Source organism: Mus musculus, chromosome 5 (genome assembly GCF_000001635.26).
Source record: "Mus musculus strain C57BL/6J chromosome 5, GRCm38.p6 C57BL/6J".
Classification (NCBI taxonomy): domain Eukaryota; kingdom Metazoa; phylum Chordata; class Mammalia; order Rodentia; family Muridae; genus Mus; species Mus musculus.
Window position 1 is genome coordinate 131294571 of NC_000071.6, and position 13580 is coordinate 131308150.

The 13580-nt window shown below is 49.2% G+C and overlaps 1 protein-coding gene across 1 annotated transcript in view; it reads right to left on the minus strand.

Moving 5' to 3' along the window:
- Window positions 1–12952, minus strand: part of Galnt17 (polypeptide N-acetylgalactosaminyltransferase 17) — a 433180-nt gene extending 420228 nt beyond the window's left edge. The window contains exon 1 of the mRNA NM_145218.3: window positions 11793–12952. Within this exon, the coding sequence (NP_660253.2) occupies window positions 11793–12030 (238 nt within the window). The 5' untranslated portion in view covers window positions 12031–12952. The remainder of the gene's footprint in view (window positions 1–11792) is intronic.
- Window positions 12953–13580: the final 628 nt, after the last annotated feature.

The following is a 13580-nucleotide window of genomic DNA, read 5'->3' on the forward strand; positions in this document are numbered from 1 at the left end:
GAGTTTTGGGAAAGCCAGGGCTACATAGAGAAACAAACCCTGTCTCAAAGAAAAGAATGAATAGAAAAGAAGGGGAGGGGAGGGGAGGGGAGGGGAGGGGGGAGGGAAGGGGAGGGGAGGGGAGGGGGGAGGGAAGGGGAGGGGAGGGGAGGTTAGGTTAGGTTTCCTGTAGGTTCATGTTTTTGAACACTTGATGGCGCTGTTTGGGGGAGGTTATGAAATCTTTAGGAAGTGGAGCCTTGCTGGAAGATGTCACTGAAAGTGGGCTTTGGGGTTTTATAGCCTGGCCCCCACTTCTTTTCCTTCCCCACCTCTCATTTCTGTGTATGGGTGTCATGCAGTCTTTCTAGATCCTGACTGACAGCCACTGGTTGCTTAAAGGAAAATTCCCTGCAAGAGCCAAAGATGACCTCTGGCCTCCACAGGAAAATGCACACACATGTGTACTTGCATACATACATAGGCACAACCCACACAGAAGGGAAGAAAGAAAAAAGAGAATAGACCTAAAACCCAAGTCTCCTGGTTCTGCCTTCAGGGAGGGAGAAGATCTAACATCCCTGGACAGCCCACAGGACACCCTCAGGTAAGAGCTCAACACACTATTTGGCCTGGTCTCTGAGGCTAGGGTAGAGGCTCTTCTGGAATCCTGGTCCATGCTCACTGTGGGCATGTTCCATGGCGGCTTAAGGATGCGGCCACCCATCTTCATGTCAGAGCATTGTTACTCAGGCATGGCAAAGCTGGGGCTCAGCAGTTAGGAATGACAGGTTGTTATTAAAAGGGAAAACTCTATCAGGGGCAACGATGACTGCCATCCACATGTCACCAGAATACAAAGACGGATGGAAGTGATTGCTGTGGGGTAGAAAGGTCTTACTGCATCCACGGAGACCTTGTTTTTATTCTAAGTGCTAAGTGGGTAATGAGAGAGGAAAGGGGTGGGGAGAGAAGAGGAAGCAAAGAGGCAGCAAAGGTGCTGGATGTCCAAATTATCCTTCTTTTATCCTTTCAAATGCTGAGAGAAGGGGCCAGGGAGATGACTTGGGGGTTAAGAGCATTTGCTGCTCTTGCAGAGGACACCTGAGTTCAGTTCCCATTGAGTGTAAGAATTCAAGCATGTAGGCTGGGGAAACAGGTCACTCCTTAAGGTGCTTGCTGCACAAGCAGGGTCTGCAGAACCCATGCAAAAAGGCAGATGTGGTGCACATCTGTAATCCCAGAACTGGAATACAGTAGAAGACAAGAGGATCCCTAAGGCTCACTGGACAGCCAGTCTAGCTGAGCTCTGGGTTCAATGAGAGACCCTGTCACAAAAACTGAAAAATACAAGGCCAGGGACATAACTTTTCTAGCAAGATGCAAGGTAGAAACAGAAGTGCCCAGAAGCTCACAGGCTAGCTAGCAAACAAAACAAAACAAAACAAAACAAAACAAAACAAAACAAAAAAACAAGAGAGACCCTGTCTCAATAAGGTACAAGATAAAAACCCACACCCCAAAGTTACCCTTTGACCTCGATAAGTATACTCTATGGCATGCATATGCCTGGACACACATCCAAGTTTGCCATATCTTTCAAGGTAAAAAAGCGATTGAGGAAGGCACTTAAAGTCAACCTCTGGCCTCTACACCCATGTATACACATGATCTTGCACCTGCGCACATGCATGTGGGGGAGGGAGCATATGTGCACACGCGTGAAGAAGACTCCTGGTGGTTAGAAGAATGCATCTGATTCCTTAGAGTCGGAGTTATGGGTGTTGGTGAGTCGCCCAGTGAGGTGGTGGAATCTGAATTCTTGTCCTCATGATTAAAGTGCCAAGTGCTGAGCCACCTCTCCAGCCAGGCTCTCACATCCATCCTTGGTGCAGCCTTCTGCAAGGAGCTGGTTACAAACTCACAGGCAGGAGCTGAGAAGACAGCCTAACTAGTAAAGCACTTGCCTGGCAAGCATGAAGACCTGAGTTCCATACCCAGAGGCACATAAAAAAATCTAGGTGCGGTCGTGCATATGTGTAATCCCAGCTCCGTGCAGGGGTTGGGGGGGGCTGGGAATCACTGGTCAGCTAGTCTAAACTAACGAGCAAGCCCAGACAAGTGAAAGACATTGTCTAAAAATAAAGTGAATTCATGTGCAGTTGTGCATATATGGACATGCATGTGCACATACATGCATACGTGTGCACAGATGTTCTTAAGTGTCATGCAAAGTCTAGGTAAGCATTCTATGCTTGGTGACAAGGCCATGCTCAGTCATCAACGTGAGTGGCCAGCATCCTTTAAAGGGGATTTGACATACCGCAGGACACCCAAAATCTTCCAGGAGCTGCCTGATCATACCAGCCCAGATGAGACTTTCCTCTTCAGAAGTTGATTTATAGCTGGCATTTCTTACAGTAATATAAAGCTAACGACCCTAACACTGTACACTCCGTTACAAAACAAAACACAAAACACCTGGACTGGCTGGGTGGTCAGTGGGTGAAGCACTTGCCATGACAGTTTGAGGACCAGAGTTCAGAACCCAAGAGCCCACATAAAGCCAGACACTGTAGAATATCTCTGTGATTTCAGTGTTTCTACCACAAAAGAGAAGGTGGAAGCAGGAGAATTCCTGGTAGCTGTCAGGTCAGCTAGCCTGGCATATGGGACCAGAGACCTTGTCTCAAACAAGGTAGCAAGTGACACGTAAGTCCTGAGGTGTTCCTCTGACCTCCACATGCACACCTTCAATAACACACACACACACACACACACACACACACACACACACACACACACACACAAGTACTGTACCTATAATTAAACTTAACTAATAAACGGAGCACAGGAAGAGTTTAATAATGGTAGCTCCTAATAAAAGAGTCAATTATAACAACAGACTCTAACAAAAGTTGTGTGAGTGGCTCAAACTTTATCCCTCTATCTCTCCCTCCCTCTTCTTCTCTCTCTCTCTCTCAAAACATCTTATTGTACTGCTGATTGCCCATGGCCCCTAGTAATTAAAACTACAGAAAATGAAACCTTGGCTAAGGGGCTAGGCTGCTGTAATAGGCTGCCATTTCTTCTCCTAGACCTCGAAAGGCATTGTCAGTAGGAGGGGAAGAGAGATAAGGAGAAAAAGAAAATGAAATAAATAAAGGACAGCTTCCAGCAAACACAGGAAGGAGACAAAGAATCCCAAATTAGTCTGGCAGGTTCGGGCAACCCACAGCCCAACGCAGAATCAGGGACCTTCTTAAAACATTATGAGGTTTGATTTGGCCGTATTTTTGTGATTCGAAACTCTCATAGGTGAAGGAGGATAGGACATGGCAGAGCCGGTCACAGTGGCACCCAGCAGTAACCCCAGGAATGGGGAGGCTGAGATCACAAATGTGAGGCCTGCTGGTGCTATGTAAAGACCCTGTCTCAAAAGTGACAAGAAGAATATTCGAACAAAAAGTATCCCCTCCTAGCCCCCTGGGACCATATAGCCAGGGTCACATTTTGCTGCATTTTGGCTTGCTTGGGAAGTATTTATTGAGCAACTGCTATGGTCCAAGACACTCATGGGCACTGGAGATGTTATGGGGAGTCGGGACATAGATACCTTTTAATCAGTTGCCATTGCCACAGCTGCCGCTGGCATGGGTACTCATGTGTATACGTGTGTGTGTGTGTGCCGTATAAGCACGTGTGGGGAGTGCCGACGAATACGTGGGCAGATACTCATGCTTCTGTATGTAAATATGCATATTTGTATGTAGAGGTCAGAGGTCAGCTATGGCTGCTGTTCCTCCTCGCTCTCTGAGACAGGGTCTCTCACCAACCTAGAGCTTACAATCCGGCTGGGCTACCTAGATTATAAAACCACAGATTTTCCTATCTCCATCTCCCCAGAGCTAGGATTATAAGTGTATGCCGCCACAGCCGGGTTTTTCTTTTAATATGGCTTCTGAAGATTTGAATCCAAGATCCTCATGCTTGGGCAGCAAGTGGGGTACCAACCAAGCCGCCACCCCAGCACCACCCACCTCCATTCCCTACATCTTTATCCTCAATTCATCCTGACATATCGCGACCCCACTTTATGGCTAAAAAGTGAAGCCACTGACCTGAAATCACAGCATTCATAACTTGACAGATCTGGAAATGAAACCAGGCCCCGTCTGACACCCCTTCACAACCTTTCTTCCAAAGCTATCCCAAAGACTTGCAGGTTGTCTGATCTCACTGCTGTCACAGGCTGTCACAAGGACTCAGGCCCCTCTTGCCTACTCTCCTTTTCTTCCTGACATGACATTCTTCAGCCTCATGGCTGCGCCTTCTCCCTTTCCAATCAGGGTGCTCCCAATTTGGCAGCAAGGGAAGGTCAGAGGTGGATGGAGGTGAAGAGGACACTGGCTGTTTCCCTTGCTACCTCTGGGCTGGGCAGGAAGTAGCAGCTCCCGGCTGGCATGGTATCCAACACATACACTATTCAGACAGACCTATCTGCATGGTTGTGCTATCCAAGAATGGAGTTCCTCATTTCTCCCGAAGGACCTGGCTTCAACCAGATCCAGGACTAAAGGCATTGAGACTTGCCCCAGCAACCCAGACTCCATGGGTCAAGTCTTCTAGAACATCAGTTAACCTTGCTTCCAGACCCTGCTGGATGCCTGTACCAAGCATAACGAAGGTATGAAGGATTGGTCCTCTGCAGTGGATTTTTGGTTTGTTTAACAGTTTAAAGATTATTTTTATTGTTATGTATGTGTATGATTCTGTGTGTGCAGGTGCCCACAGAGATCAGAAGAGGTTTTTAGACCCCCTAGAACAATGGTTCTCAACCTGTGGGTTGCAACCCCTTTAGGGATGGGGAGGTCACACGACCCTTTCACGGGGGCCAAATATCAGAAATCCTGCAAATCAAATACTTACATAATGATTTGTAACAGTAGCAAAATCAAAGTTACGAAGTAGCAGTGAAAATAATTTTATGGCTGGGGGATCACCATACCATGAGGAACTAATTGTATTAAAGGGTCACAGCATTAGGAAGGTTGAGAAACACTGCTCTAGAGCTGGAGTTACAAGTGGCTATGTATCTATCATCTGGCGTGGTTTAAATAGAACTCAGATTCCCTGCAAAAGCAGCCAGTGCTCTTAACTACTGAGCCATCTCTCCAGGCATTTTTTTTTAAAAAGATTTATTTATTATTTTTATTTTACGTGTAGGGCTGTCTTGCTGCATGTATGTATGTGTGTGCTTGGTGCCTGTGAAGGTCAGAAGAGGGTGCAGGATCCTCTGGAACTGGAGTTAGGGATGATTGTGAGCCACCATGTGGATGTGGGGGAACCAAACTCTAGTCCTTTACAAGAATAGTGAGCCCTCTTACCACTGATCTGTCTCCCCAACCCTGCATGGGTTAGATTTAATACAAATACTTCTTGTCTTTCTCTCCCCTATCCCTCTCCCCAAGAAAACGTAGGTACCACTCAGCACACACAGTCTATGTAAAGGTGCCTTCATCTACCTAGGAAACGGGGAAGCAATGCAAGGCTTGCCTCTGCCATTCACCAAAGATGGCCATTCAAACGACTGGCCTGGGAGGCGGGGGGACAAAACTGTTCACTATGATGCACACCCATCATCCCGGCACCCTAGAAATGGTGACCGGAGGATGAGGAGTTATAGGTCACCCTCAACTACTTAGGGAGCTTGAGGCCAGCCTTCCCTGCCCGCAGTCCTGTTCTTTCTCTAACCTGCAGTCAAAAGAGAGCAGAGTTTCCCCTGTGTCCACTGTGCCCACTCACTTTCCCTGCCTAGAGATTTTTGGCATCTAGCCCTTGGGTTATGTGGAAATGTTTTAGGGTTTTGTTTTTTGTTGTTGTTGGTTTTCCCCCAGTTTCAGATTTCTGCTCTGTCCACTCTTGTGGCTTAGAGGCAGGAACAGGGTAGGTAATTTTGACTTCTCTCTATTTCCGCAAAGATTTTTCAATTTCTCCAAGCAACCTTGCTTCTATTCAATATCCCTCTGAAATCTAAATTTGGAAACTAACTCGAAATCAATTGCATTTCCTCTTACGACACAGCTGCCCAGGGCTGACAGAGAACAGGGCCGAGGCTTGGCTGTGCCTACTTCCAATTCACTGTGCTGGGTACTTTGAGGGGGGAGGGACAGACCCCCTCCTCCTCTCCCCTATACTCATTGCAAGGGTACTGAAAGAGGGGGAAAGCCATATTCCTAACCCTTCTCTTGCTAAATCACGCCAGCTAAATCTAACAATATCTCTGTTTCTCACCTTTCTCATCTCTAAAATGAGAGAAATAAATAACTTCCTTAGAAGGTGACAGAAAAGGTGACAGGAAACCAAAAATTGCGTACCTTGTGACCTGGGGATTTCCAACAAGGAAATCAGTGTCTGGGTCTAGAAGAACTTGATGGCAAGCAATTGCTTTTAACAGATTTTAAGAGTTTTTGCTTTCTCCTGTATGGTTTTTTAAAAATTCTTTTCCAGATGATCGATGAGTTTATTTTATGCTATGTGAGAGAATATTAAATTATACTCATAATATAAAGTCATACTCCCAAATATACTGATACTGGCTAGTGTCTAACCTGGTGTACCAACTTGCTTCCAAGCTCCTTGATGTAGCCAGTTCCTATCATGCAGGAAAGAAAAGAACAAAGCAACTTCAAGATAGGACAAGCAAGATGAAAGAGTCAAGATATTGGGGGCAGAATAGGATGACAAGGTGAGGAAGGCAAGGCGGTGAGGGTAAGGTGGGGGAGAGGACAGATGAGGAAAGATGCTTTGAAGAAGATGACAGGGTCAACATGGTAAAGGCCACGTGTCAGAAGCCAGAAAGCAGTGGCCAGATGGCATAGCCATGATTGCAAAGTCAAGATGGCAGAAGCAAGAAAGCACAGGCGAGATAATGGAGGCATTATGACAAGAAGACGGTTTTCTCACACTCTGTCTTTCCAGCTAAGTTCTTCTCGCCCTCTCCCTTCACCACACCACCAGTCCCAGCTTTTGCAAGCTCTAGATTATTTTCTCTATGGCTATCATTTTCCTCCTGAAAACTAGTTCCCAGCCAGCTATCAATAAACCTCAACTGCCTACCGTATACACAAGGCACAGATGGTAAGAGATGGAGGTAGGATGTAAAAGTCTAAAATAGGGTGCCAGCCCTTTAAAAAGCCTAGTCATTTCTGGACTCCAAAGCTAAACCCACTGAGGAGTAAGAGTCCAGGCTGAGACTGCAATGTGATGTCACTAAGGCCCTGAACAGCTCAAAGCATCAGGACTGTTGCCCATATAACATCCAACAACCCTCACCCACAAGAGCTAAGCTTGGCAGGACGGGCAGAATTGAGGAGCGTGCAGTAAATTCCAGCAAAACCAGCTCTTCTCAAAGACTGACTTACAATGTGGAGGCTAAGAAGCCTGAGGTCAAGGTGGAGTGTCTCAGCAAGTAGGCAGAGGTGAAGCCAATCATGAGAACAAAGTTGGAGGTCCTCACAGAACTGCCTGGGCAGACTTGTGATCCCAGCATTGGGGAAGTAGAGGCAGGAGAAGTAGGAGTTCAAGGTCATCCTTTGCTACTTAGGGAGTTTTTGGGCTAGCCTAGGATACATGAGACCCAGCCTCAAAACAAGCAAAACCAGCCAAGCAAACCAAAACCCAGCCAGAGGAAGGTGGAATCTCCATGAGTCTCTCTTGCTAGACCTAAGAAGCTACAGGGGGAGTTTAAGTAACCCTGGGAGCTTTCTGTCTATTTGTATGTCTTTTGTTGCTCTAGAGATCAAACTTGGGACCAAGGCAAGCATTCTACCACTGAACTATATCCCTAGATTAGCTCTGTGCAACTTTGAAAACGCCAACTTCATATGGCACTAAGGAGTTGGATGTGAGCTCCTGCCACTCACCCAGTGCCTAGCTCCAGCTCAGGAACAGGACCCTTGAGTTCCTGGTCTCCTTTGTTGTCAGTGGCAACAGGTGGAGACAGGTGCACAGCACAGATACAAACGAAGCCCTGACCTCCATCTCTCCATATGACAGGAAGAGCCCACCCCTTCCTCCTGCATCCTCCCGGCACAGCAGACGGCCTAGTATAACAGATGGAACATGCAGTACCCAAACCAAGAACAGACAAAGGCTGGTCCCCCTGAGGTAGAGTGGAAACAAGGAGGGTCTTCTCTACAGCACAACTTTCCCTTGCTCTTACCCACCAGGTTGCATGTTCCTACAAATAACCTTCAATGCTCAGAAAGACAAATTCTGCCAAGTCCCGGTTGGAAGTCATAGCTTGCCCAAGAAAGCTCTCAACCGGACTTCACTAAGCCAGCTTTGAGCCTTCCTTCTCCTAACTCCCCACTCAACCAGTCAACTCATTTTTTACCTACCTCCCTCCCTCCCTCCCTCCCTCCCTCCCTCCCTCCCTCCCTCCCTCTTTTTCTCCCTCCCTTCCACTTTTCCTTCATTTTGAGGCAAGGTATCATGTAGCCCAGGCTGGCCTTGAGCTTCATAGATAGCTAGCTGTTATCTTGAAGTCTTAATCTTCCTTTCTGCTCCCTAAGGCTGAGCTGGGAAGTTTGTGCCACCACTCCTGGTTTATGTGGTGCTCCGAATGAAACTCGAGGGCCCATGCAAGCTAGGCAAGGGCTCATCCAAGTGAACAACATCCACAGCTCCCTAGCATGGATGCTCTCTACAAAGCAGAAAGCTAAGAAAAAGAATCCAAGACCCAGAGCCCCTTGGGAGCAAATCTTGGCTTCTTATAAGTCCCACCCATCCTGCTGGCTTTGTCATTTGAGTGTGTTTTCTGTCCTTACTAGGTCTGGTATAGGCAGAGGCATCTCAGATGGAGAGTGGGGAGTTCATTAGAGGCAAAGTCTCAGACCCTACTCTCTGCCTATTGCAAAAGAGCCCCTGGGACATGGAGCCATGAGTTCTGCATCTGTATAGGCAATGCAAGTCATTTTGATAGTAATGTCCAGGCAGGTGAGTGGGCACAGCAGCCAAGAGCCTCCACCCTAAAGTAACAAGGTCCAGAGTCATTTTAAAGCCCCCAAAGTCACTGGGTAATTGCCATCAAGTCTCAAAGAACAAATAAGAACAAGTGCCTTGCAGGGTTAGTGCAAACACTAAGGGGGTCATGCGCATCTGCTACCCCTAAAAAAAACACCACACAGGGATCTGAGAAAATGGCTCATTGGGTAAAGGACTTGTTTGTTAGTCTTTGCCTTTGATCCTAGTGCTGGAGGGCCCAGCCAGTCTAGCCAAAATGGCAGACTCCAGGCTGAGTGAGAGACAATGTTTCAAAAAGGAGGGAGGGGTGGAGAAATGATTGAAGAAGACGCCAGACACTGACCCCCAGCTTCCACGTGTATGTGTACATACGCATCCAGACCACAATAAATAAATAACAAATAGAACTACATAGAATTAGGATTCCCATTAAGAGGTGTGGCCATAACATATTTCATGTCCCTAATGGAAATGATTGCTACAATGACCTGTGTCCCTGCATCAGTGACCTGTGTCCCTGCATGTAGCTCGAGAGTGAGCAAGCTCTGACTACTTGGGGTGGGGAGGGGGTATCTCATGAATGTGTTTCTGCAGGTATCAATTCAGAAAAACAACTCCCACTTCCCTAATGTGGGTGAGCCAGGCTGGCCTTACATGCCTGATTCCCCTGCTCCACCTCCACGGTGCTGAGTCCGTTGATTTTTAATTGCTCAGGTTCGGTCCGTTTTGTCTTGAGGGGTTTTGGAGAAGAGCTTCAAACACAGCCTTGGTGGGCTGCCCTGATGGCCTGGCCTCATTACTGGTGAGAGGTACAACTGTGAATGCTAGAAAGTGCGTCAAAACCAACTGGATACTTAGAGTATGCTGCTAAGAGGACTGGGACATCTTTTCGTGAATGCAGGAGGCTGGTTGCACCCCCTCTCCTGGAATTACCCAGAAGGGATCATCAAAGGGCAAGAACAAAGCTGTCTTCCTCAGTCCTCGGCCACCTGTCACGAGGCTGGTCAAGTTTACACGGGTTACGGTTGTACCTACAGATCTATACAGTTCATTTATCAAAAATAATTTTTTTAAATCGTATATACTTTTAACGTCAGAGTTTGTGGCTAGTGGGGTAGCCTAGTGGGTAAAGACCGAGAAGTCTAAGGAGGTAAGATCCATCTTCAGGATCACATGGTAGAGGAAAGAGCTGAGTATAATAAATTGTCCTCTGGTCTCCATATGTGGTCTGTGGTATGTGTGCAGCTTCCCCAAATACAATACAATACAATGCAATACAATGCAATGCTATACACACACACACACACACACACACACACACGCACTTACTTTTAAATTAAAATTAGGTAGATAGAAATTTGTGTCTTGGGGCTAGGAAATTGGTTTGGTTGGTAAAATACTTGCCAGGCAAGCCAGAGGACCTCTGAGTTTGGTCCCTAAAACTCATAAAATAAATAAATAAATAAATAAAAACTGGGTACAGTAGCATGTATGTGTAGTCCCAGAGCTGGATTCCTGGGGTTGCTGGTCAGCCCGCCTCACTCATTCTGTGAGTGAGTGCCAGATCAGAGAGAGACCCTGTCTCAAAAAAATCCAAGGTAAATGTACCTGAGGAGTGACATTCAAGGTTGACCCCAGCCTCCAAGTGCATACACACACACACACACACACACACCCCTGCATCCAGACACATGAAAAGAAATTTATGCCTTATAACCAAGAACATGGGCTCTGTGGTCAACCAGAGTCCAAACTACTACTTACTAACACCAATCAGGACTTAGGTACTGGGTTAACTTCCCTGAGTTTGGTTTGTTCTGTTCTCCTGTGGGGGAGGGGCCAGAACCTCCAAGGACTAATGGTTATGTCCCACCATGCACGCGTGGCTCTTGTAATGCTCCTCTAGCACACAGCAACGACTGACTTATTAGCAGTCGTGACAACAGCTGGCAGCTCCAGGCCCTGGTAACATGCAGGAGGTTGGGAACAGAAAGCCAGACTTCAGTAATCACTATGTCTTCTTTATATTAGACTACGTGACACTGTGAAGACAGCAAGCATCCAGGAACCATCAGTCTCTTGAGCCAGGTGGAAGCAATATATCAACACACACACACACACACACACACACACACACACACACACACACACACACACACGCTCTTCTATGGCAACTCATTTAGAATAGTTTAGGTGAGACAAGTTCTGGAAAAAGCTACAAACCTGAATGCCAAGCCTCCTTGTTTGGCTTAACTTTGTGAACAAACCCCTGCTTCCCAGACCCACTAAGAACTTGACCCTCGATTGCCACGAGGTTCGGGAGTAGACTGGTTGTTAATAGACCACCTTGCACCCAGGCAGTGGGGAGGAAAGAGTCTGCATTCTTAGTGATGCAATCAACCTAAAGGAATAATGTATTTACTCGAGCCCTCACTTTGCAAGCCATGACACCCACTTCCCTACCAGCTCCTCCATCAAACACCATGAACTGACAGCTATTTCCTTTCTAGAGGTTCCCAGTCTGCAGTATGTTCTAAGCTGGAGTCACGAGCAGAGACCAAGAGTCGACTGTAGTGGCAGGTTTCTAGAGGAAGACCAAACTTCCAGCTGCAGTATATCATGAAAAAGAATCCGGTGGTGGTTTCTACAATAGTCCCAGGCACAGGGCAGGGATGGAAGAGAGAGATCGGGCTGGTTCAGATGTCAGCTTAGGATACAGAGAGCCAGGGAGATCACCCTGTGCCCTGCTTGCACCACGACCCACAGGCGGCAGGGCACGTCCTTACCATTAAGCTGCCTGTAGACGATGTCCTCCAGCAGCGACAAGCGCTTCAGGACCGCATCCTGGATGGGGCTGGCGCTGTGCGCGCTGAGGTTGGCCACCTCTGCGCGAGGCCGGATCTCGTGGAAGGCGTCTCCGCTGCGCACCGCGATAGGCCGACACTTAGCCAAAAAGATCACGAAGCCGGCCACCGCGATCAAGTTCAACACCAACAACACTTTGACTCTCCTCAGTGAAGCCATCAAACAACACGGCCGGTCCTTTCCCTGGACCCACGCCTCTACCAGCCTCACCTGCGAGGCGCAGGGCAGCCTGAGACGGAGTAGACCCCACACACCGAACAATGGCCGAGGGAGGGGGCAAAGGGCTGGGGGTCCCAGCTGCTGTTGACCACAAAACGCCGATTCTCTGGCGCCAGTAACCACTGGAAGGACGCGGCTGATCTCTCACATGGAAGCCCCTGGCTTGCAAAAGTGTCTCTGAAATGCCTGCTCCGTCCACAGCACGCAGTCCCTTCTACAAGACAGCAAAAGATAAAGGTCCCAGGGTCTCTCCCTGTAGAACAGCAAACAGGTTGCCTTTAGACTTTGGACCTCCTCCGCAGACGTAGACCTTCAGGAACAATCCTTTGGTAGTCGGAATGCTCTGGGGATGTGGCGGGAGTGGCGCGCAGGTGCCGGGCTCCAGCTCTGCGCCCGCCGGCGGAAGAGCGCGCCACTCCTGGAGTTGCGCGGCCGACACTCTCGCCCGCAGGCGGCCGTCGCAGGGCGAAAATAGAGTTCTTCAGCAAAGGACCCGCTCCTCAGGGCGGGTGTCTTTGTTCAGCTCACCGGCTCTCTCCATCACTCTGAGAAGAGGAAAACCCCGCGCCCCGTGCCTGCATCCTCCAGGCTCCGCAGTCACGCTCAAATCTCAATGACTCTCTCAAAGTGGAGGGGGGGACAGCAGGAAAGGGGCGGGAGCAGGGACCCAGCGCGACGTCCTCTCCGCCCCCACCCCGCCCGCAAAACTCACCAGTGCGCACAGCGCCACGGGTTCCCGGACACGTTCCAAGTCCCTACACGAGCCTCCGGGGCCTGCCGGACACACTGGCTTGTCTCGGGAGGTGGCGCGTTGCGAGGCTGGCCGGAAGGAGGAGTCGGACCTCCAAAGTCACACCAGTTGTCTACACGCCTTTCTAAATGTCGCGGGGGAGGGATGCGCGCTGGCGCCCCCGCAGCCTGTCACCACGGCCCGTGCAGCTCGTCCCAAGCCCCCAAGGGAACCAAGATCCGAGTGTCCCGATCACCGGATGCAATGACACCGCGGCTGCGGCACTAAGAGTACACACGGTCCCCTAGAGGGAATGGTGGGATAGATTGGAGCAGCTGGGAGCCAAGAGGGGATGCTCAGGTGGCGACGGAAGGCGGGGCGCGGTCCCGAGGGGAGCGGCTGCGGCGCCGACTCCTCCTTCGCGGTCCCTTGGTCACCCTCTTCCCTGAGAGCCAGTCGCCAACGCCGCTGCCACCCGCAGGCTGCGGAGCGCACAGCTAGGGGAAGCTGGCCCACTCTTGCGCGCGCACCCGGAAAGGGTGGGGGTGTCTGGAGAGAGCGGGGAGCGCGCCGGACCAAGAGCAGTCATGTCCTGTTGGCTGCTAAGGGCTGTGAGGGACCCTTGGGGTTCTCAGCGCTCTCTAAGCAGCCGGGTTTGTTCCATCCCGGCAGACGAGGAAGACATCCCTTTCTCTTGGCTTAGCTGCTCTGCTTAGCTTGGCCCGGAATGGCTAGAGGGAAAATCTGGCCTGGAGACTCG